The 25,778-nt window shown below is 41.4% G+C and overlaps 1 protein-coding gene across 1 annotated transcript; it reads right to left on the reverse strand.

Moving 5' to 3' along the window:
• Positions 1-1,791: 1,791 nt before the first annotated feature.
• Positions 1,792-18,048, reverse strand: HAVCR2 (hepatitis A virus cellular receptor 2). Its single transcript, XM_026510855.4, has 8 exons — positions 17,896-18,048; positions 15,707-15,766; positions 14,145-14,483; positions 12,968-13,051; positions 9,322-9,362; positions 7,738-7,864; positions 4,370-4,406; positions 1,792-2,337 (listed from the first exon to the last, which is right to left on the reverse strand). Exons 2-8 carry the CDS (start codon positions 15,759-15,761, stop codon positions 2,178-2,180), a joined length of 843 nt encoding a protein of 280 aa, XP_026366640.2. The 5' UTR covers positions 15,762-15,766; positions 17,896-18,048; the 3' UTR covers positions 1,792-2,177.
• Positions 18,049-25,778: the final 7,730 nt, after the last annotated feature.

Genomic DNA, 25,778 nt, shown 5'->3' on the forward strand with positions numbered 1-25,778 from the left:
TACGAGCACCATTGTAATGATCAACCTGTATACATTCCCTTGTTTAAAGACTTTTGTAGAATAAGAATCTCGTTCTGTGGGGGAAACCATTGAGCTGGTCTCAGTACGTTCTGAAGTCCCTTCCCTCCAGAATTCCATAATTTTAAAATACTTATGATTAATCTTTTGTCTTCTATGAGAGCTGCTGCCTATAATTTTGCAAAATGATCTCCCTTATATATCTCCCTGTAGAAACTCAGTACTTCCCAAAACTGTCTAAATGCAGCCCGAACATTATAACTCACACAAGACTGCCAGAAAGACTTCTAGAAACAAACAGGCTGCCTACATCCCTGATGACCAATATTTTCTGCATAGAGCATGGGAGTCATTTAATCACTACCTGGGGAGGGGCAGTTTTTAGGCAACAACAGGTCTCTGTTGGTGATTCTTTGTGTGCTAAGGAGGCTCAGCAGAAAGGGGGACACAGGGGTGCCTGGGTGGCTCAGTCAGTTAAGTGTCTGACTCTTGATTTCAGCACAGGTCGTGATCTCGGGGTTGTGAGATCAAGCCCCATATTGGGCTTTGTGCCAGGCATGGAGCCTGCTTAAGATTCTCTATCTCTCAGGGCGCCTGGGTGGCGCAGTCCTTAAACATCTGCCTTCGGCTCAGGGCGTGATCCCAGCGTTCTGGGATCGAGCCCCACATCAGGCTCCTCTGCTGGGAGCCTGCTTCTTCCTCTCCCACTCCCCCTGCTTGTGTTCCCTCTCTCCGCTGGCTATCTCTCTATGTCAAATAAATAAATAAATAAATAAATAAATAAATAAATAAATCTTAAAAAAAAAAAAAGATTCTCTATCTCTTCCTCTGCCCATCTCCAAAAAAAAAAAAAAAAAAGAGAGAGAAAGAGAAAGAGAGAGAAGAGAAAGGAAAAGAAATGAAGAGAAAAGAAGAAAGGAAAGAAAAGGAAAGGAAAAAAGAAAAGAAAAGAAAATAAAAGAAAAAAGAAAAGAAAAGAAAAAAGAAAAGAAAAGAGGACACAGACAAGAGAGTAACAGACTTCCAAAGACCTGAGCTAGGAGACGATGCTAAGAAACCAACACCACTTTGAACTAGGTAAGAGCAGATATGAGAGCTTAGGAGTATCTGTGAGTTCTCTGACAAGTGCTCTATCTAAGATCTGCAAAGGAAATGACTCTCCAGAAGTCTACCTTTCTAATGTTTTTTCACCCCAAAGATATTTAGTAAAGTCCTGTGATGTGTGAGAGCTCTGTCAGGCACTGGGCAGGCAACACATTAGCAAGACAAACCAAGTTACCACCACCTGGAAATTGAAGCTTAGGGACCACAGTCTTTCCGTCAAAGGACTTGATGCTGATAAATATAGATTGCTGGAGCCCTTTGCCTTCTTTCCAGCAGAATTTGTGTCCCACTCACTGCTTCTTCTTCTTCTATGAAAAACAGAGCTCTACTTCTCTCCATGAATGGAGAAGTTGCTGGGAGATCTTTCCCATTGAGTGTGCCCCAGGCAAAACTTGACAACACACGCAGTGCACACTTCCTTTTTCTCTGGGAGCTCCCGCCACACCACAGGACCTGCCACGCAGTCTGCCTAACTGGCAAAGGAGAGCTCTTCAGTGGCACTTACTGTTAAAGAATCAATACTCAGAGAAGCATAAGTCTTCTAGAAGAGTCGAGACCATCTCCTCCTCCTCCTCCAGTAGCTTCTTACCTTTTTATAGGTCACAGATCTTTTTGAAAATCAGTGGTCTCTTTCGACTTCCTGTCCCAAAAAGACATGCACGTACCTCAGCACATAATTTTCCCTTTATTTTCAGGAGCTTTGTGGGTCCATCATATGACCGAATTTCCTGGCATTTCAGGGACTGCATATTAAGAATTCCTACTCTCTATAAAAGCCCATTTGAGCTCTAATGCCCTGACTAGCAGTCTCTGAGTTGGGTACACCTGGTGGCTGAAACACAGAGGTAATGTTGAGCCTCACTACAGTACAGGTCACAGTTCCCTCCCTATGGGAGCTAATTATCTTCAGAAAATGTAAAAACTCTGCTTGGTGGTGTGGACAGAGCCTCTAAAGCCAGTTAGCTTACGCATTTCATAGTTTTCAAAGATGATACCACGCTCAAAAATGACGTAGTGGGATCTGGTGGCATTTAAAGGGTTAAACCTCTAGGCTGTCAGGATTGCTGCCCATTGTTGACATAGCAGTAGTATTCGTAAGGATCTTCCATTTCATATATGTTCTCCTCGATGATATAGATGTTTTCCTGTGAGCGCGTTCCTTCTGCTCCTGTGTTTGCTAACCCCGAGGGAGGGGGGTTGGCCAAGCTGACGAGGCTGTGGAAAGAAATGTTGCAGTTGAGTTCAGCATCTCCTGGGCAGCACAGAATACAGTTAAGAGAACAGGCTTGGCTGAAGAGACAACAACCAAATGTAGTACATGGTCCTTGATCAGGTCCTGACTAGGAGGAAAAGGCCATAAAAAAGCAATAAAGTAATGTGTGGAACAATCGAGGACATTTGAATTCATCTCCATTTCCTTAAGTACAAAAACGGCATTGTATCATAAGGAGGGACAGACTGACGTGTTGAGGTGAAGTGTGAAGATGCCTGACATGTCCTTACAAATGGTTCCAGAAAAAAACTATATATTAACAGAGAAACAGAGCAAGCAAGTATGTCAGAATGTTAAATCATGAGTTTCCTTGAAAGGTTCTATTGTTCCTTCCACTGTAACTTCAGTTCTTCTGTGGGCTTGAACAATTTCAAAAAGAAAAAAATACGAATATGTTATGGATCCAATAAGACTTGAGTTTGAATTCTGCCTCTGTCCCTTACCAGCCATATGACCTTGGGCAAGTTGGGTGGTTGGTTGTTTCTTTTTTCATTCACTCAATCAAGAAATATTTAGTGTGTTACACACTGTTGTAGGAAGCAAGAAATACTGCAGTGAATAATACACAAAAATCCCATGGAGCCTGCGTGTTAGTAAACTTTGTGTCTCAGTGATGTCGTCTGTAAAATGGGAATAATAAGCATTCTATTTCACAGGGCTGCTATAAGGAGCATTGACTCACTCAACCATCAGCTATGTCGGTGCCTACTAAACATCACGTGTGTATCTAGGTACACAGACACTAATGCAGCAACAACGCCCTAATTTTCCATGGAGCTTCCGTGTATAGAGAGAGATGAACATCTACCAAATAATTTCACCAAATAATTTCAACCAAATAATGAATTAATGCACGTAAATATTACCTATGGATAGTATCACATTTCAAGTTTCAGCTCTAATAACAAATCCTGGCAAAGATGATCGAAAGCCAGTGATAACTAAATATTTTATTTGGCCTATTTGACTTTTTGACTGTAGAGTATTTTGTCTTCATAAATATACTATCTATACTTGGTCTTTAGATAGTATTCAATAGGCAGAGTCATTTTTTTTTTTTTTTACTGCATTCTACTCATGTACCAAATATCACCAAATTCTACTAGAAGTTATTTAAGCTTTGGGTATTTGGAATGGAGGTGTGTGCATGTGTTTATATGTATACGTATGTGTGTAGTCAAAAATGGATACCAAGACTGAAATATAATAGACCAGTAGATCTCAACCCTGTTCCCACATTAGAATCACCTGGAAAATTTTTAGAAAAACATCTATGCTTAGGCCCCATCCCCAAAGATTCTGATTTATTTGCTCTGGTGTTGGCAAAATTATGTTCAAGTGCCCTAGGTAATTCTAATAGGCACGGAAGTTAAGAATGCCTGGGCTAGGGGCGCCTGGGTGGCACAGCGGTTAAACGTCTGCCTTCGGCTCAGGGCGTGATCCCGGCGTTACAGGATCGAGCCCCATGTCAGGCTCCTCCACTATGAGCCTGCTTCTTCCTCTCCCACTCCCCCTGCTTGTGTTCCCTCCCTTGCTGGCTGTCTCTATCTCTGTCAAATAAATAAATAAAATCTTTAAAAAAAAAAAAAAAGAATGCCTGGGCTGATGTATAAAAGCCCTAAGAGAAGATTCTGGGTATCTTGCTCACTTTTGTAACCCAGTGCCCAGCCCAGAGTCTGAACGTAGCTCAATCACTGGAAGGGTCAATTCATTGAAAAAAAACCATTAATATACAAAAAAAGCATTTCCTATCAATAGTGAGATAAGCTCTATACCTTAACTTCAGGCAATGGAGCTAGAGAAATCAGAAAGGAGAACAGAGCAGTATGTTTAATTGGTATTGCATTAATCCATGCCTAAGGTAAGAAGGAAGTATAAGTTTAAATCCTAGGGCAGGACTCCTAAGAGCAAAGCCATCTTAGAGTAGCGGCCTCCAAGATTCCCATCTTCCCCTACCCCACCTGTTATTCTTACCTTGAATTCTGTAACTTCTCTTTGCTATAAGAATACCCTAGGTAAAAGGTGGAAGAAAAGTCAATTAAAAAATGCTTTCATAAAACAAATGAGATAAGAAATAAAATGAACTTACTGGAGTCAAGGATTGTTTAGGGAAATCTGGTCTCCCTTGGACTGAAATAAATCAAACTATCAGTGTGTGTCTTGATTTATTACATGGACTATGCTAGTAAGTAATAAAGATGCATGTCTTACATTCAGCAAATATATGGAGCATCTCCTATGTGCCTGGCAGTATGCTAGGTACTGGGGATGCAAAAGTGAATTGTGAGCCCTGACTTCTTAAGACTTGTGTTCTAGTGAAGGAGGCATTTAAAATAATAATCTCTAATTGTGGAACTAATAATGCACAAGAACAGATGATGGAGATGGTGGTCAGGAAAAAACTCTCAGAAGAGGTGACCTTTATGCTCAGTTCTGAACGAAGAGAATGTGTCAGCCAAGTGAAGAGCCGGGGGAGAATTCAGGCAGCGAGAACACCTGATATAGATGATAGTGGGTTCCTGAAACTGAAATAAGAGAGTGGCCCAAGGCAAGGTCTGGAGAGGTAGGCTGGGGCTAGCTCCAGAGGACCTTTTAAGCCGTAATCAAAATTTTGGATTTATTCTAAGACTTATAAGAAATAATTGAAGAGCAGAAATATGAGAGCTGGTTGTGTTTTAAGATCATCCTAGCTACTGTGTGAGGAATAGATTAAAAGGAGGTATAAAAAAAATGAAGAAGGAAGCAGAGATCATGATGCCTCAGATCAGAGTAAGGTGGTGACCGAGAGAGATGCAGAATAATGAATGGATTCTACATGTATTTTGGAGAAAGCCTACAGGAATTAAAATCAGATTTTGTGTTAGGAGGAAACAGGATTCAAGGATAGTCTCTGGCTTTCTGGCTTAAGCAGCCAGATGGATGGTAGTGAAACACTATAATGGGGAACACCAGAGAGGCAGAAGTTGTATTCTGGGAAGGCGGAATATGGACTATAGACCTCCATTTTGGACATGGTAAATGTGGGAGACATCTAAGTGAAGGTATCAACTGTGTGGACACTCTGAGTTGGAGAAGGACATTAAGGATGACATTTAAGCCTCTGGAAATATAGGTCATCACCTAAGGAATATCAATATCTAGAAGTCAAGCAGAAAAAGAAATAACACAAATGACTGAAAAGGAATGGCTAATGAAGTAGGAGAGTGGTATTCTAAAAGCCCAGAGAAGGAAGACTTTCTAGAATGAGTGAGAGTCGATTTGGTTAAATATTGCTGAAAGATTGACTACAATGAAGACACAGGTGTCTGCTGGAGTTAGAAAATGGCGGTTGTCGGTGGGCTTGACTAAAACTATTTCCTTGGTGCTACAGGTGTAGAAGCTAAAGGATGGGTTGAAGAGTTCTGGGGATACAAAGCTGGAAAAATTCATCTGAGAAATTTGCCCATAAAGAACAGAGAAATGGGAGCAGCCAAGGAGGAATATGGGAGTTAGAACATATTTTTATGCTAATGAAAGTGGAATAAATAAAAAGGGAGAGGTAGATGATTCTGGAGAAAGGGATAAAAGGAGGAATGAAGTCTTGGCTAAGGCAAAGGAGATGGAACAGGTCTTTGATACTTCACCAGTTGAGTGAGAAATGAGGGAGGTTTGAGTAGTACCAAGGTATGGATTCTCATTGCAGAGAGTGCACTAGAAAGATATAGGAATGCTGGTTATATTGCTGCCAATTAAAGGCTTTGATGTCCTGACTTAAACACCTGTCACCTTGGTTTTAAGATTTTCTCCAGCAACTTCTAGGGAAAAGATCACAAATCAAACAGGACTTTCCCATCTGTTCTTCTAAGTAGCCATGTTTTCGGAGTAATACAGACCTGGGTACAAAGTGTCAGACTTCTCCCCTTGAGAAGAAACCTCACTTCAAGCCTCTTTACACAAACTAGAATGGCCCCTAATACCAGGCCATCGCAGGACTCAAAAAGGTAATGAGGTCTATTGTTGTTCTTGATCAACCTGTAGGCATTACATTCATATGATCAATTCACAAACTCCCCGACTACCTCTCAGTAAACCCAGGTAAATGTGGATGGGGTAGCTTCTTTCTTTGAACAATCCATTTACCAATAATAGCAGAACAGCATAATGGGGAGGAATAGGAGAATCTTGTCTTCTATATCTATCAATTAACCATATGACTTTGGACAGCATATAAGTTCTCCATTTGGTAAATTAATATAATATTAGTGTCTTTCTCAGTAGGGTAGTTATGAGGATTTAATGAACATAAAGCACTCAGCAGCTTTAAGCCACACAACTAGGGTGACCAATTCATCCTGATTTTCCCGGCACTGTCCCAGTTTTAGCACTGGAATCCCACATCCTAGGAACCCCATCAGTCCTGGGCAAATCTGGGACAACTGGTCACCCGATATGTGGTCCATGTTTATGTATTAGTAGGAAAGGCTGCTAGAATGTACTAAGCCCGAGGATATAAGGCCTTGGCCTCTGCCCTTGAAGAGAAGAGAATATATCACAATTACAACAGTGTGTGAGACTTCTGGGGTGATGGCAATGTTTGGGTCTTGATTGTAGTGATAGGTTTCCAAGTGTGATCATCTATTGAAATTCATCAACTTGAACATACTTTAAATATGCAGTTCAAGCATATAAGCCATGCCTTAAGAAGATTTTTTAAATAAAACTAACTTAGAAAGCAATGTGTGTGTGAGTGCCATGAAGGAGCAAAACACGAATGCTGCAATCCTGGCCCCCGACACTTTGATTAAAGGACTTGCCACCTCTCTCTAAAGACCTGCACAAGTAAGTTAGGAAACAGGTAAGATAGGAACAAGTGAGGTAGGAAAATGCACAGAGAGAAATTTTGTTTGTTTTACTTCCGAATAAACCTAATTCATGACTTAAAGAGGTTTGTGTTCTTAGCCAAACGTAAGAGACCAGCTTTGCATCTTAGGGATCCTGAAACCTTGGCAAAGCGGCATACTCTCTTGTAGCTCTGCTTCTTGCATTATAAAACGGTGATAAATACTCCCTACTGCGTAGGATGGTGACGATAAAATATAGGAAAAACATTAGGCACAATGCTTGTGTATTACCTGGTAAGTGTTGAATAAAAACATAGCTAGTATCATTGGTAGGTTTGGGAGGACTACAGAGTATTCAGTTTTATCACCTTCAGGTATAAATATAAACTCATATTTTTGTGTTAGTTCCTTTTTTAACAGTTCCTCATCAGAGGGAGAAAGAAGCAGCACCAACCAACTTACACATGAGAATTAAAGCACCAACCAACTTACACGTGAGAATTAAAGCACCAACCAACTTACACGTGAGAATTAAAGCACCGATGATAAGAAGGAGAGCCAGTCCAGCAGAGACCCCTGCTCCGATGTAGACGCCTATTCTGGTGGTCGCACCAGCGTCTTGTAACTCATTAGCCAATGTGGGTATTTGCTACGGAAACACAAACAGAACTACAGCAGATGGCCAGAAATCAGTTGTGTGCTCAGCCAGTCTCATGACTTGTGCATCGGACCGTCCCTTTCACGGCACCACGGGAGTGCCGGGACCTTGAGACTACTCATGATCTGTCTCCTTCCAGATAGGCCTCCAACCACCAAAGAAAGGGACGTGCATACTCTTCGGAGTTAGTAAGGGAATAAAATGTGTCACTTCTATGCTGTTGGGGGCACAAGGAGCCCTTAGTAAATGGACTCCCCTCTCCCACCAAATAAAAATGGGCTTTAGAGTAGAATCCCATTCATTCAAGGTCCCCTGGTGTTCCAGGGAGTTTCAGAGTGGTCAAAACTTGGTGTCTTGTAGAGAAACACCCATATTCACAGAAAGACGGTGATTTAAGAGCCAGGCCTTTGCAGCCAGCCAGTTCTGAGTTCAAGTCCTAGGTCTGCCACCATCGTGTAGCGTTCTGGGGAAAATTAAGGGATGAGAAATATAAAATGCTTGGCACAGGGCCTTGTATACAATAAATGCTTAAGCAGTGATAACTATTATGTTATTGCTCTAATCAATTGGATTTTTTGACTGAGAGTCAGAAAATTCTTCTGCTTCCCAAATTTTAGTCCCTTTAAAAACAATAATAGTAAACACTTTTAAAACAAAGTCAAAGGAATTAAATCTTCCATTTATTCAATAAACGTTTGCTGCAGGAGTGTTACGGGCAAGATACTGCACGTCAAACACTATGGATGTACAGAGGTACTTAGACTCAGTCCTTGGTCACAGAGAGGGGGAGGGGCAAAGACAAAGTGCTGAGCCCCAGTTGTGAATACACAAATCGGGGACTTAGACAAATGAAGGCAGACTCCTGGCTGTGTCCCCAAAGAATGTCTAAGTCGCTACTATAAGCTTGCTATCTAGGGGATTCCCTTTTACTCTGAGAAGGTGGGAGACACCAAATTTGTGGTTAATTAAAATATTGATTTATTTGGAGTTAGATATAGAAATTCTTGGCTTAAAATATTCCTGACTAGTATCTTGCCATATATAAATAAATGTAAATAACCTTTTTCATTGGGGTTGCCATGGAAATGAGAAGAAATATACTCTAGGGAGATGGAGATTGAACCCTCCACAGTGGTATACATTTTGAAATAGGATAAGAGGGACAAGCGGGTAGTGCTTCTTCGTTTTGGTTTTCTAGCACTTCCTATGTGCCAGGCACTTGACCTACATCCCCTCATTCCACCCTTATGATAGGCCCATGCAGTTAGAAATGGCATCACCAACATGTGACAGCCAAGGGCTCTGAGGCTAAGGGAGATTAAGCATTTTTTTTCCCCAAGCAGAGAGCAAACAAGAGGAAGACTAAGGTTGAACTTTCTTTTCTCTGCGTTGGGCATAAGGTTAGCGTGCGCGCACACACACACACACTCACACACAAAGTCACTTACAGTTTGTTGTTTATCATGGAAAGCCTCCAGTGTCTGTGTCTCTGCCATAAAGAGAGAAAAAAAAAAATAGCCAACAGAACAGTCAAGAATGTTTTCTTTTATCTTTTAAAAAAAATCCTAAAGATGCCTATAATCCTATTTGAAATTAAATCTACTCTATACTCTTATACAATAATTAATCGTGAGACCAACAAAATTTTCTAAACACTTGCAAATCAATTTTAGGATGACCATATTTTTTTTAACCAGATAATGAACCCAACTACTTAGGTTCCATGAAAAGGAGACCTCTGTTAGGAAGACTTCGGTTGAATACGTCATTTGTTGTGTCCACAAGGCCCCAAAGAGGGCTGCAAAATTCCAACAACATTGATATCACTCACGCAGGCATTATACTGTAATTAGATTTTGAAAGATAACAAAAGTTAATTTTCTTGAAAAAGTTCTACATGTATTCATTAAAAGAGAGACAGGGTATTTAATTGTCTGAAAATGAAAATAATAATAACCATGGCTATAATTTACCATGAGTGGACATTGTGTTAAATTCTTTGAGCAAAGTATTTCATTTAGCATTCAAAACAATTCTCCTAAAGTAGGGACTATTAGCCCCATTACACAGATGAAGAAGCTGAGACTTCAGAAGGGAAGGGACTTACCCAGGGTCATGCAGCTTAGTGAATAACAGACATGGCCTTCCGGTTTAGGTCTGCATGGCTTCAAACCTTTACTCCGAACTATGCTGCCTTCAACAACCTTCACCTTGGCATGGTCACTACCAAGTGGTCACATTGCCTGGTTGCCAGCTCACCTTCTTTCCTTTTTACCTATTTATTTATTCATCTATCTATCCATTTGATGAACATGTCTACACCCCTACTCTGTGCCAGGCACGGCGGCAGAGCCACGAACAGGATGGGCACAGGCCCTGACCTCACAGACGCAGCCTTCTAAAGATCAATAGATTGTCCAGCTTTGGGAAAACTATGGTTGCTGCTCATGTCTCTGGCTGAGTCAGAGGCTCTGAAACTTCTTAAATGTCATGGCCACTTTCTGGAAGCCTAAAGGTCTAAGTCCTTTCAGGTAGAACCCCTGGTTTAACAAGCCATGATTTTAATAGTCAAATTTTAATATTCTTAGCCCAAAAATATTTTTTTTAAAAAAAGGAAATAAAAGAGATTCTCTTCCACTTACCTTTGCTCTTATTACTACCCAAAAGGAATTTAAAGTACAAAAACCACATTGGTGGAACTGCTAAGTAAACATGAATCTCAACCACACGCAAGATTTTCTAAAGTAAATCCAGTTTCTGCTTCCCTGTAACTATTTTTCTTGGTCTAAATGGCAAGACGGACTTCTCTTTTCTTTGTTTTTGTTTCAATTTACAGTGAAAATAACCCAACAGCGCTCTATTTTATTATCACTGCTTAATTTCACATAGATAGCCATCAACCAAGGTGAGTGGGACAGTTAGAAAAATCTGTGTTGGTGTTTCTAGGGAACCCAAGACTCGGCTGGAGTGGAGCGGGGAGCGGGGGTGGGATGTGATGGTTTTAAAAGTATATAAATTTATAGTTACCATCTAGCACATATCACCTGCCAGACATGGTGCTTAGCACTTTATTTGCATAATATCTTTTAATCTGCACCACAATATATAAGTATTATTATTTTTCCATTTTTCAGATGAAGTGACCAAGTCTCAGAGAGGTGCTTTGCGTAAGATCACACAACCAGTAATTGGCAAACCTGAGATTCAAACCAAGTCTACCTCCAGAGCTGAGAACTCACCATGACCTAGTTCTGCCTCCTTCATCTGGAAGGGACATGACATTGTTTTATGTTCAAGATATGTTTAGGAGCTTCCAAGAGCCCTGGAACTTTTACTTGTTAAGGTTCCACTCCACTGAATAGCAAACATATTCAATGTACCCACATTCCACATTAAAAGAAAAGGTACGTACACCTACCCAAAGTTGACTTTGAAGAGGAGACCCCATCTTTGTTGCCCTAGAGGGAAGGAACTAACAGGTAACAACCAAAGGGAAAAGGACTTGTTTATGATATGGACAACCCTGAGGAAATGCCCTTCCTCTTCAGAAAGGTGTGTGGGCATATAGTGAATGCCCACTTGTGGTGACGTAAAGAACGCTGGAGCCCAGGATGGGAACATGGGCATACAATAAATATGGGGTACGACTTGATTAGGGTTAACTACAGGGAAGCAGAAACTGGATTTACTTTAGAAAATCTTGCGTGTGTTTAAGATTTATGTTTACTTAGCAGTTCCACCAATGTGGTTTTTACACTTTAAATTCCTTTTGGAATGAGGATTGTCATCTGGTCCTACCATATTTAATTTTCTTACTAATCACAGAAGAGATGTTGGCTACCAATCACTAAAGAACCACCAAAGACTAAACCGGTGGAGAACTGAAAACTTACAATAATAACTATTATTTGAGTGCTTTCTGTGAGCCAGGTACCACGCTGAGCACTTTGCCTACATTGTCACACTCAATTTTTACAACAGTCTTATGCAATAGGCACTGGGATTACCCCCAATGTAGAGGTAAGGAAACTGAGCCTCACAGAGTTTGAGCAATTTTACTTTGAGCTCACAAAGCTGGTATGAAGAACTGATAATGGAACCCTGTCACTGACATACTTAACCACAATCTCATTCTGCCTCCAGATCTTACTGGTAACATTAAAGCCAATAACCAACATGTACTGAGTACATGCTATGATCAAATACTGGGCTAAGCACTTGAGATACCCTTTCTTATTTAAATCCCTTTAGGTGGGACTCAGGAGATTTATGAAATTAAGATATGGGGTGTACCTGTTATTACCCTCATCTTACTGAATGGAAGACTGAGCCCCAGAGAGTATACAAAGGACCAGGAATCTGACGGGAGACATTTAAGATGAATTTCCCTGCTCAGTATGACCTGCAGTCTGCTCTTTTGACCCTATCTTCTCTACCAGAACAGCATGGAGAAGTCCTTGCTGAATTACTCAGAGGATTTAGCTGCTCTTCCTGAGGCTGGAATTGAAAGAACATGATGGGCTTCATTCTAGTTAGAAAAGATCCTCCAAATCACCTCATCCAACCCCAAACATGGACTGGAGCCAATTCATGACAAAACACCCCAGTCTGGGAGTCAATTGGAAAATAATGGCAATGTAATACGTTTTTCATTAGACTAAATTTATTTAATTTAAAAACATGTCTTTTTTAACGCAATAATGGCCTTAGTAGAATTTTTTTTTTTCTTATTTGGCAAAATATGTAGACCACCAGGATTTTGTTTTTGGAGGGAGTGGGAATTTCACTAGGTTACAAAATCCAAAGTCTCTAAACCCTCTCCTTGGACAGAACAAGACGCAGAGATCCAGGGAAGTGAAAGGTTTTGGCCCAGGTCACAGGGCTTCTTGTGACTAGTTCTGAATCCTAGCTCAGGGCTCCTTTTTCGCAGCCCAGGTCTATCCCCACCCCAGCCCTCCCCACATACAACATCTCAGGTGCCCAGGGACCTTCACGCCTCCACTCAAACCCTTTTCTCGTCTCTTTCCCATACTCCAAATCCTCTGAACTCTGACAACACCCGAAGGCTTCCTGCTACACCTTCCGCGTCATTACCTGCGCCATGTCCCTTGGCGGTGAGGATCCACGGAAAGGCTGCAGTGGAGTCTGTCCATGGCGTCTGAGCAGAGGTGACCTTGGCTAATACCAGAAACCAACATAAGCATGCGGCTCGTCTGAGAGCAGAGAGCTTGTGGCAGAGAGTCAAAGGGGCAGCAGAAAAAAAATATGAAACGCAACAAATGAAGAGAAGCACATGCCCAACTGCCAAACCTACCCGGCCCCCTTCATGGAGTGCAGGGCACCCGTCAAATGTTGGGCAGAGGCGTGTTACAGTCAGCATCGCCACGGTCGGTCTAATGGTTAGTAATGGAACTAACAGCCACCCAAAAGGCCACACTGAACGCTTTTCATAAAACACCTCGTAAAGTCCTTCCAAGGGCCTGTGTGGTAGGAATTACCGTATTTCATAGAGGAGGAGTTCACCGAGTTTAAATAACTTGCCCAAGAGTACACAGGTAGTTAGGAGGCGAAGTTGGATTTGAACTCAGCTCCATCAGCCACACACTCTATGCTCTGTAAATCTTCAAACAAACGCATGAGCACATGCACGCCACACGTGCACTGTCCGGTGGTTCTCAATCCTCATGTAAGGTAGACTTGGTAAAATCCTAGGGCTCGGGTTCGACCTCCAGAGACACCGATTTCTCTGGTTCGTGGGTGCGTGCGGACCAAGGAGCTATAGGTGTTAAAAAAAGATTTTCAGGTGATTCTAATGAGCAGTCAGGTTCCCGAACCACCAGCCTTTTTTTTTTTTTTTTTAAGATTTTATTTATTTGACAGAGACAGCCAGCGAGAGAGGGAACACAAGCAGGGGGAGTGGGAGAGGAAGAAGCAGGCTCCTAGCGGAGGAGCCTGATGTGGGGCTCCATCCCAGAACGCCGGGATCACACCCTAAGCCGAAGGCAGACGCTTAATGACTGCACCACCCAGGCGCCCCTCAAACCACCAGTCTTGACCTTTCCTCCCATTCTATAGATCCTGTCCATGAGTTTTAAAATAGATGAAGGAAATTAAAAGTGGCTGGGCATCGCTGGGGGAGCCTGTTAAACTTTAGGTCTTAAGGACTCCCCCCCATGGCTGTAATTGGGGAGATCAGAAGGGAGACCAATCAGTGTATTTAATATTACCTGCAGGTGATTTTATTCAAGAAGGCATACAAAGGTCCACTCACCTGATTTGATGACCAACTCCAGGTTTAATTTTTTATCATTCATTATGCCTGGGAATTGGATCCGGCAACAATAGGTCCCACCATCGGCTAGAGTCACGTTCTCTATAGTCAAAGACACATCTCCCTTGTGGATATTCCTCTTTAGCTGGTATCTGTTGGAGGTCTGATATTTCACGTTCCTTCCGTCTGTGCTGAGCACCATACTATGACATTCGAACACAGGACAGGATCCCCTGCCCCAGCAGACGGGCACAAGAGCTTCAGAAGTGGTTGCAGAGTAGACACAGGGCAGATCAGCATTCTGACCCACTTCAGCTATGTATACCCCTTCCGAAGACCCTGAATAAAGAGGGAAAGAGAGCAAGACCCAGACAATGAGTGAGGTTGGTTGGTTTCAAGAAAAATGCAAGTAGTGCCTTATAGAATTAAAAGGAAACCAGTGCTGCTGTCCTGTTTGGAAGATGATTCATGATGACGATGATTCTCAGACTTGAGGGGCATCAGAATCACTGGGAAGACATTAAAACACAGACGGCTGGGCCCAACTGCTAGAGTTTCTGATTCAATAGGTCTGGGGTGGGTATAAGAATTTGAATTTCTAGCAAGTTCCCAGGAGCTGTTAAGATGGCTGTTCTCAGAAACTCACTTTGAGAACCAATGCCCTAAGAGAGAATTGTGGTCCAACCCTGTGAACACCAGAGGGCAAGGCTGATGGAAACGGGTAATCAGAAAATGTGTCATTGTCTGCCAGTAAAACAGCTCACTGGTCTGGGACAGTTGACTGCTCATCGATGAAAGGCAGTTAACCTGACATAAATCTCACTCTATTTTTTTTTAATTTTTTAATTCTTTTTAAAGATTTTATTTATTTATTTGACAGAGAGCACAAGCAGGGGGAGTGGAAGGCAGAGCGAGAGGGAGAAGCAGGCTCCCCGCTGAGCAGAGACCCTGATACAGGGCTCGATCCCCGAACTCGGGGATCATGACCTGATCGATGGCAGATACTTAACCGTCTGAGCCGCCTAGGCACCCCTCTCTCTCTTTTTTTAAGCACTTGGCACATAATGAATGAAAAACATTGGCTGAATAAGAAGCTTGTGTATTTGAAACCACTCACAGGCTATTTTAAGGTTTAAAATTAATTGCCTTTACATACACATATTAATAAATATATATATAGTAAAACATTAAACAGTATAAAAGGTACATGAGAAGTATACTCCCTCTCCCTGCTCCTTCCCATTTTCCAGTTCCCCTTTCCAGAACGCACACATTAAGAAGCATTTGTGTATTCCCACTCCCTGCAACACACATACCCAAATAAAAGTCTGATAGAGACGTCCTTCCACACCTTCTTTTATCAATTGATGTTTGGACTCAGGGTCATATCACTACGTGCAGTCGGCCTCCGTGTTTGCACCGTATATCACAGCTTATTTACCTACTCCCCGACTGGTGGACATTTAGGTTGCTTCCATACTTGCTATTACAAACGTTACAATGACCATCCTTGTATCTTTATCTTGTAGTTTCCAGCTGTGGACGCCTGTGCCCAGACTTACCTGTGAGTACTAGCAGCCCCAGCAGGACGCAGTCAAAGGGAAGAGGTGAAACCATGGATTCTGAAGAAGACAAGTCAAATAATGGTTCTGTTTAGTTTTAATTCTCCAGTGGAACTGGAGATTGCTCTTGCAATCGAATCTCCTTCCCAGTCACAGGAGCGGCGGCCACGGTCCCCAACTGCTGGCCCAGCACACCAGGGCACCTGACTACCAATCTTGGCTCTGTTATTGCTGCCAAGTCTACAGTTACATCAAAGGAAACCCCAGTTCTCTGTCATGCTACACCACACACATCCTGTCAGTCTCTGATATTTATCCCTTAGTCTCAACGAAGAGGAAGCGACACTCGGAGGAAGCAACGTGTCTCTCAGTCAGGAAAACTCCCAGCAAGTAGAGAGAGGCCTGGAGCATCTCCAATGACGTAATCGTCTGTGTGAAATGGATGATGTGTGGGTCCCGCTGGTTACCAGGGAACACAGGGTAGGAACACAGCATCCGTGCGTTCAGTCAGTCAGATCAGGAAGTTGGTTGGTCATGTGACCAGTGTTAATGAAGCACCTACTGTGCGTCAGGAACTGGACTGGGAGCTGGAGAATACCACAGTGAATGGCATCTTCCTTATCCTCACATTTATGGGCCCTTTCACGCCATTCCTGAGCTTCCTTCTTAGCCTTGTTCTAACACAAATTGGGCTGTGTCATATAACCTTGCTGTATCTTGGTTCCTTCATTTATAAAATGTAGAAAATGAGGAAATTGTGCTCGGTGACATAGGCACAGCGCCCTGCTCTAATATTCTGACTTGGACCTGAACTTTCAAGCCCTTCCACTTAGGAAAGACACATTCCTTTCTGGAATGTTTCTTTTTCCCCACCGCGGGAGGAAGTTGAGGGACCCCAGTATTGTATTTCATCTCACGTACACAAGATGTCTCCTTGCCTCCCACCCCAGGCACTTCGGGCATGAATTGTCAGAAAGTGTGGACTTCCAGCCACACTCTCCATCACGGAGGTAACACCTCAGACCCCAACAGTCTCAGCCCTGGGAGAGTGACATTTGTCTGGGAACCTTAAAAGCCAATGGTTCTTTACAAAAGTGAGCTCACAGACTGAATTGTTTCTGAGAGCCCTGTGGCCCTCCTCTGTCTTTTCTTGCTGAACTTCCTTGTCGCTCATCCTTATGGCACTAAATCCATTTAATATAAATACGGAGCTCTCGTCCTATGCATGTATTTCCCTAGCATCAGAGAGGTAGCAGCTACTCGAGAGACAGCAGTCAATTTCTTCAGCCTATGGATAGGGAAACTGAGACCTGACAAGGCTGATTTGCCCAAAGGCACATGATTGGTAATTTCAAATGAGAGCTGAGTCCCCCAAGCTCCAGATTTTTCCACTATAAGCTGTTCTATGAATTTCATATTTGCCCTTAATATGTCTGCCTATGTAACTAATAACAACCAGCAAATGTCCATATTCAAGGGGAAGGCAGAATGGATTAAACATGGGGGCAGAGGTCATGTTTACTGCACGACCCCAGTCAACACTCTTAAAAGTTTCAGCCCTCAGATTCTGTGTTCTGTTTTTTCTTTTTTTTTCTGTTTTAATTTTTTATTGTTTTTATTGTTTTTATTGTTTTCTGTCCATCTCTACAGTTACTACTGGAACCAGCTTTATAAAATATTAACAATTTATTAATTCATTGTAGTCTAGACATAAAGAAGCCTAGAAATCTACTCTAAACCCCTTCTCTCTCTTTTTTTTCTCTGTGTATAGGGAGCTGTTTTTGAGCATTTTCGTGTTTATTTAACCTTTATTTGTTTCTTAAAAAAAATTTAGATAATTCATCCAAATGGCTAAAATTCAAAGCAATATCAAAGCTTTATGAAGAAGCCTTGTTCCCACCCCCCCAAGTCTACCAATTTTCCCCACCCACCCTGTAGGTTTCTGTTTTCCTAAGTCTCTTGTGTATACCCCAACACAAACACGAAAAAATAAAATATATATTCTTATTCCCTCCTCTCTTAGACAAATTGTATACCTGGGTTGCACCTTACATTTTCTATTTATTGTTTTATACAAAAACTTTTTTGACATTCACAAAAGCAGAGAGAAAAGTATGAGTTCCCAAAGTACAGATTCAAAATTATCAACTTCTATTTTAAAATGAATCCCAGACATCATGTTATTTCACCTTACAGACTTCAATGTGCATTTTGGTTTTTGAAAGTGGACATTCTGGGGGTTCCTGGGCTCTTCAGTCGGTTAAGCATCTGCCTTCAGCTCAGGTCATAATCCCAGGGTCCTGGGATCGAGCCCTATGTCAGGCTCCCTGTGCTCTCTCGTTCTCGTGCTCTGTCAAATAAATAAATAAAATCTTTAAAAAAGAAAAAAGTGGACATTCTGCTGCATAACCACAATACCGTTATCACACATGACCAAATTCATAACGATGTCTTAGCACCTAATTCTTCAGTCCATAATCAGATTACCCCTGATTATCTCAAAAATACCCCAGCATATGTTTGTTTATATCCAGGCCCAAACAAGGTCCCTACATTGCATTCGGTTGTTAGGTCTCTTAAGTATCTTCATCCAGGACAATTTTCCCTCCATCCCCCCCGCCACTGACAGGTTGTACAAACCAGTTGTTCTGGAGAATGTTCCACATTCTGGGTTTGCCCACTTCCTTGTGGTGTCATTCAAATTATTCCTCTTTTCTGTGTGTTTCCTATAAATGAAACTTAGCTCTAGAGCTTTGGTTGGATTCAGTTTGACTTTTCGGCAAGAGTGCTTCACAGCTGGTCCTGTGCGCCTCGGATTCCGCCACAATTGTCCGCTCGCTCTACGTGTAGGGGACTAACCTCAATCAGCTTGCATCTTTCTTTCTAACCTCAACTCTCTGTTCCAAAGATCTCTCCATTCCAGCTCGTATAGAACTTCCTCATTCTTTATTACAGCCCTGTGGCTGCCACTGGATGAAAACATGGCGTGAACGCAACCATGTTATCGTGCCCTTGAAATGGACACCTCATGTCTCAGTTTATTGGTCAAGTTGATCATAAAAGATCCACAGAGGCCTATGAGTCTTTACTTACATGCCATGGGAGTTTGCTTTTTAAAAGGAGCCCTTGAATGTGTTTTCAGCAAAGAAGCCTTTCATATGGGAATTAATTCATTTCCAAGTTGTTTAGAAAGTTGTGTTGTGTATTGTATTCTCTCTCATAAGGTGTGCTTGTTGACTGTTGGCTGTGATCCCGTAGAGGGGTGCTGCATACAATACCCCAGTAGAGTTAAGTTTGTGTTTTTGCTTTTCTCCTTCAGCAGCAGGAAAAGTGGCAGAAAAATCTCAGGCTCCTTAAGATAGCCTCCAAGCACCAAATGAAAACGTTAGGATTATGTGTAATTAGAATTCACAATGATAGATAACTAAAGGGCCACTAGACAAAATTCATGAAATGGAAGTTAGAGAATTTGACCCAGGTCAGGAGACAAGAGAACAGGGGTGAGACAGATGGGATTATCTGGAAAAACTCAGTCCAATTAGAATCTACTTTGTGCAATGGGGGAGCTGCAGAAGAATGGGTTTTGGAGAGATGATTACCTAAGGAATCCTATGTATAATTGATTTGAATCAGAAGCCCTCTCTTAGTTAAACTACAACATTTTAGCTTCCGTGTAGTGTTAGTCCCAAAATTTTGCAAAGGGAGGCACTAACTTCGGATGTTAAGGGTAAGAAGTTAAGGTAAGCAAACTTGAGCTAGATCTTCTGACTTCCAGATTGCGTCTAGCCATGTGACTTCCCTTTAAAAGTGCTTGTACGGAATAAGTCAGTCAGAGAAAGACAAGTACCATACGATTTCACTCACATAGAAGCAGAGAAACAAATGAGCATAGGGGAAACAGCAAGAGAGAGACAAACCAAGAAACAGACTCTTAACTATAGAGAACAAACTCATGGTTACCAGAGGGGAGGTGGGCGGGGAGATGGGTGAAATAGGTGATGGGAGCGAAGGAGGGCACTTGTCGTGATGAGCACTGGGTGACGCGTGGAGGTGCTGAGTCACTATATTGCACACCTGAAACTAATTTTACACTGTATATTAACAACTGAAATTTAAACAAAAACTTTAAAAATAAATAAAGTGCTTGTAAACTGGTGTCTGTACAGTACTTGAAAACTTTCCTTTATTATATAAGTCATACTCCATATAAGTCATACTCATTGTAGAAAATTCTTTAAAAAAAATAGGAATATAAATAAATAAATACCATGATCTCAGCAGCACAAAATACCTACTGTCAACATAATGGATCTCCTTGCAGCTATTTTTCCGTGCTCATCTCTAAATATACAAACAGGTTCATGCCAGTACCTCTTGTGGGTGTATCACGGGAAAGAATGTCTCACCCGTGGACAATTAGGAACATCAAGAACACAAGGGGATCTGGGAGAAGGTACAAAACATATCGTATACTCCCCATTAAACCACCTGTCAGTTCAAAGACTCCACCTCAAATGAAAGTCCTTTTATTTTTATTTGACGTTGATTTTTGTGGTCTCAGTGCGCTCCTTTGCGTCAGGTTGCTTTCGGCATTGCCTTCCCCACCAGGCCCGGCACTGAGAGGGCGACTTCAGGCCAGAGATCCGGGGCGTACCCGAAGGGAACTTCAAGGTCTTCAGAATGATGATACATTTACAAGGCAACTAAATTTCTCCCTTGCTATGGACCACCTCTCATAGCTAGATCTCCGTGTTGTTCTTATGACAATAAACCTTTCCTCAGAGTCTTTAGGTTGCAGTTAAGAGAAAACCCAACTCGAACTAGTTTAAACTGTAAAGTGAATTTATTGACTGACATTATTGAAAAGGGCAGCTGCAGGCAGACTTGACTCAATGGCGCCAGTGAGGTCACTGGGGACCTGGTTTCTGGCTGGCTCCGGTTTTGGCTCCCTCCTCAGATTCCGCTATACCCGCCAAGCACCCAGCCACCTACCAAGAACATCTTTCGGCTGCTCTCCCACAGGTCCAGTGATTCACATTCCCTCAAAGGCCCACACTGGGTCACAGACTCATTCCTGATCTATCTGCGTCCACAGGCTCAAGAAGGACTAATTGGGTTGAGCCTGAGTCATAGTCCCAAACCTTGTGTTCATTCTACAGTGAAAGAAGGTGATTCCCCCAAAGAAAAAGTGTGGTGCATTTCAAGAGGAAAAACGGATTCTGGGTAGCAAGAGCAATTGGCCACTACGGATGCCCTCCCAGAAAGGGATGGGATGGAGAGATGGGAAAAGAAAACCTGCCCTTCCAAATACGCATGGTTCTTTTTCTTCTGGAAAAAAAAAAAAAGGCATTTTACTAATAAAGTGCTTTTTAACTTACAAAGACATGCTCTTCACAACACCGGGGAGATGATAAAGAGCTTTCGTGTTTATGGACAGTTTTTATTTTTAGTAACTCTACATGAATGCCCGCGAGATGAAGCTTAAGGTCATTCTCAAACCAGTGCAAGAGCCAGTTAGAGCCCTCTCCAGGGCTCTTCGTACAGCATAGAAAACAGTAGCCCAGCACGGACAAGTCAGCATTCTGAGAAATCCCAGTATTTGCCCAGCAAGTAACTCCTAAGGGAAGTTAATGCTGCCCCTGCCCACATAACCAGCACTCTTCAGAGGAGAGAAGTGGGGAGGGCTGTAAAATGATTCACCCTCGGTAGCTCAGCGAGCCTCCCAGGGACGAAACTGAAAAATGAAAAGGGGTCTACCATCAAGACAATTCTGTTGAGCATGAGTCACCGCAGGAACTCCTACCCGCAGTGCCATCTTGAGCATGCAGGGCTACTTCCTGCCCAGACCGCGCAGGGGTGGGGAGCTGTGTGAGTGGTCACTCATCCTGGGGCACCTCTTCTTTCTTTTGTTGGCTTATTAGTCGTACACTCTTGGTTCGGGTAGTGACGCGATCATACTCCTCCGTTCAAAGCACACAGTCCTCATCAATCTAGGAAGCTCTCTTTCTCTTTTCTTTTCTTTTCCTATTCCCCGCTTCATCTCTGACCTACAGTCGCATTTTTCTCTTTTCATAGGCATCCACGTTACAAGAATGTGGTTGAGCAGTTTTCCAAAGCACTCATGCCAGTTGACATTCTCACTGCCAGTGAGAACACAGGCTCCATGACTTTGCCAGTCACAGTCCCGTCAGACTTTTTAATTTTTTCCAAGACGATGGAAGCATGATGATGTCACAATATGGCTTTAAGGTGAAACTGTTGTCTGCTGGGAAACATAAGAGACGTACAAAGCATTGCACATATAAATTCATAGTGCACGGATATTTATAAAGCAAGCACTCGGGTAACCAGGACCCAAAACAAAAAGTAAAACATTGCCAGTTCTCCTCAAGTCCTGCTGACACCCACTCCAAACCCGCTGTCCCTTCCTGATCACAAAACCTTGCTCCTCCCGTACAGATAATCACTATTCTAAATTTTGCAGTAATCATTCATCTTCTTATGCTTTTACCGCCTGTGTATGCATTCCAAAATTATAGGTATAGTTTTGCTTGGTTTTGAACATCATATGAATGACATCCTATCATCTGTAAGCTTTTGTGTTCTGTTTCTTTTACTCAGCAGGTCTATCTGTGAGGTTCATTCATGCTGTTGTGTATTCCTGTAGATTGTTTGTTTTCACTATTGAATACTTTTCCGGGAATGGATATGCCTCAAGTTATTTGTTCACTATATTTTAGGTACACACTTCGCCTTCTGTTTCAATTATCATGAACAATGCCACCCTGGACATTCCCGTACACGAATCCTGGTGCACACATACAGAACCTTCTCTGGAGTATACTTCTGAGAGCGAAATTACTGGGTCGGAGAAACTTATTAGAGAATGCCTGTTTCCCGAGCATCTACCAGCAGTGTATAAGAATTTCTCCTATTCCACATCCTCATCCACACTTAGTATTACCAGATTTGGTTCTTTTTCCAAACTGGTAAAGGATATGATGGCATCTCACTGTGTCTTTAATTTGCATTTTCCTCTTTACTAACAAGGTTAATAAGCAGTTTTTCTTTTGTTTATGAACCATTTGGATTTGGGGAGTGTTAAGGGGACAAATGCTTTTTTATCATAAATTGATCATTATTTATATAAATTATGAGTAATTTACATATTTCGGATACTAGTCCTCTGCTGATTTAATCTGCTATAAATACAGTATTTTTCTCCCACTTTGTGGAGTAAATTTGACCTCTTTACAATATTGAATGTTCCAGTCCATAAATGTGTTTTAATCTCTTACATCTCGATTTTCTTTAATATCCCTTAATAAAATGTTTAAATTTTCACCATAGAGATATTTAACTAATACCTTGACTTTTTCCTGGGTACTTCATATTATTGATGCTATTTTACATGTATCTTATTTTTAAGTTTTTATATTGTTTGTTTTGGGTATTCTGAAATCCACTTCATTTTTGAACGGTGATTTTCCCCCTCCAACCAGTAAACTCTCTTATTAATAAATTATCTGTAGATTATATTGAATTTTCTATATAGACGGTCATATTTCCTGCAAATAATGACAGTTTTGTTTCTTCCTTTTCAATCCTACTTCCCCCCCCCACCGCCCCCTTACCATGCTGGAGAGAAAATCTAGTTTCTATTTCACAGAAGTTTTGGTAGCAGGCATCCTGTTTCATTCCAGCTCTTAAAGAAAAGGTTTCAGCTTCCACCTTGGGTATGTGTTATGCTGTATGTTTTATGGAGTTACTGTTTATTACATTAAGAAAGTTCTCTTCTGTTCCTAAATATCTAAGCCACTTTTTTTCTTCTTTTCATGAATGGATACTAAATTTTATAAATGCCTTTTGTGTATCTGTTGAGATGATTAGGTGACTTTTCTCTTTTAATCTACTATTGTGACAGACTACACTAATTTTCTACTCTGCATTCCTAAAATAAACAGATTGCCCATAAAACATTACCTTTTATTTTTACATATGCCTCGGTTGAATGTGCTAGTATTTTATTTATGCTAGTCCATAAAAAGAGAATGTTCCCTCTTTATCTATTCTCTGAAAGAGTCTATATAAAATAAACTTGTTTTGTTTTTCTTTTTTCTGGCAATGTTTGGTAGAACTTGCCAGCAAAGCTATTTGAACACTTTTCTTTGTGAGAAGAGTTTGACTACTGGTAAATTTTTTAAAAAATCATTAGAAACCTATTCAGGTTTTCTATTCTTAAACCAATATTGATAATTCTGTAAGGATTTTCCATTTTGTTTAATTTTTCACATTTGTTGGTATAAAGTTTTCCATAATGTTTTTATATTATTTCATCATTTCATATTTTCATATTATTTCATACTGTCCTAAAATCTATAGGAATGCCCCTTTTTCATTTCTGCTATTATTTGTGCCTTTTTTTTTTTTTTTTGAATCATTCTCTCCTCAAGCAGCCCAGGCTCATGCACCATGTATGCCTCCCGGGGAACCCCTTAGCCCTTCCAGATCGGACACTTCTTCAGAGATGATTAGCAAGCCCAAGACCTAACTGTGTATGTTGCTTGGGGACAAATGAGTTTCAGAAAAAATTAGAAGGGGCCTTCTCTTTCATTCTCAACATTAACAGTACCTACCCTATGAGATGGGCATAAGAATTACCATAGTTAAGGAAATTGAGTTTCAATTGGCTACCCAGCCAATAAATAGTGGAGCCCCAATTCTCTTTGCTCTTTCTCTCAATGCTTTCTTCTTTCTTTTCTTTTAAACCTGAATTTTAATTCTGCCATTTTCTAGCTGAAGTGTCCTTGGTGTATAGCAAGTTACATTCTTGAGTCTCACTTTCTTCATCCATGAAATCATTTTTATTTTTCCAATTTGAATATACATAGACACGAATATGAACTCAGACTACACACAGGCTATAAACTTGCTTTTATCATATCTGGAATATCTTTCTGTGTCAGTATTTTCACCTTGAATGGCTCTTAACAGTTGATTGGTGTTCATAGCAGATCTTCATGTTTGTTGAATGAATCAATGAATGAATGAATGAGAAAATCAGTAAAGACCCAAAAGACAACTTTCCTTGTAGTTGATACAATGCATTCCTGGTCAGCCCAGCCTCACCTCCCCATCGGACTCCCATCCTTTGACTATCTTCCCTTACTCCAAATCCGAGTGGGGGGGCAGGGAACCAGCAGCTTCCCAGACCTTCGTCATGTACGTTAAGCAAATGTGAGAAGCATCTGTCACCATTATTCACTCAGTACTAACCAATAGTGCCGAGGTCTTCCCCAGGTCTTGTCCAAGAAAGAAAGACTCTGATCAAAAGACTTGTATTCACACCATAATACTAAGTATTTTGAAAAATTCACACCCTGTTCTCTCCATGAGAAAAGATCTTGCAGGCCAAAGGCACAGGCAACTAGTCTCACTTGTTGAATAAAAACAAGCTCAGTATCAAAAGCAGCACCTGAGTTTCTCCAGCCCACTCAACGCCTGCAGCTTCTGAACTTGAGATAAGAGTGCCACTTACTGTTAGATTCTTCACATTGCAATTTGAAAACAGTTCTTCAATCTCGGAGTCCAATGCCCAATGAAGACAAAGGACTTACCGGGAAAGATACTAATTGACCTTTGATAGCTTACTAAATACCAGAAATTGTGCTAAGTGCTTTGTAGCCATAACCTCATTTAGGCCTTACAACAATCCTATAATTTTTATTTCTCTGGTTATTACTGGTTTTGTGAGCACCCTCCAGGGTTTTGAATCCAACCACCTAGATCACAGCCTGTGGGCCAAATCCAGTCAGCTGCCTGTTTTTGTACAGTCCACAAGCTAAGGATTATTTACGTGGTTGGGAAAAATCAAAAGAATATTTCACAATGTGAAAATTATCGAAATCAAGTTTCAGTGTCTATGAAGTTGTATTGGAACACAGCTACACTCATTGGCTTGATACCGTCTGGCCGTTTTTGTACTATAGTATAGTTCAGTAGTTGAGACGGAGACCTCATGGTCCTCAATGCCTAAAATATTTACTAACCTGCTCCTTACAGAAAAAGTTTA

Source organism: Ursus arctos, unplaced genomic scaffold (assembly GCF_023065955.2).
Source record: "Ursus arctos isolate Adak ecotype North America unplaced genomic scaffold, UrsArc2.0 scaffold_15, whole genome shotgun sequence".
Classification (NCBI taxonomy): Eukaryota; Metazoa; Chordata; class Mammalia; order Carnivora; family Ursidae; genus Ursus; species Ursus arctos.

What these genes read in the sequence shown, in the direction of transcription:
- HAVCR2 (XM_026510855.4), bottom strand. Translation starts at nt 15,761, where the DNA reads ATGGTTTCACCTCTTCCCTTTGACTGCGTCCTGCTGGGGCTGCTAGTA. An exon ending in GGGGCTGCTAGTACTCACAG is followed by an intron (nt 14,484 to 15,706) that starts GTAAGTCTGGGC and finishes CTCTTTATTCAG; the next exon opens with GGTCTTCGGAAGGGGTATAC. An exon ending in GGAGTTGGTCATCAAATCAG is followed by an intron (nt 13,052 to 14,144) that starts GTGAGTGGACCT and finishes TTCTGGTATTAG; the next exon opens with CCAAGGTCACCTCTGCTCAG.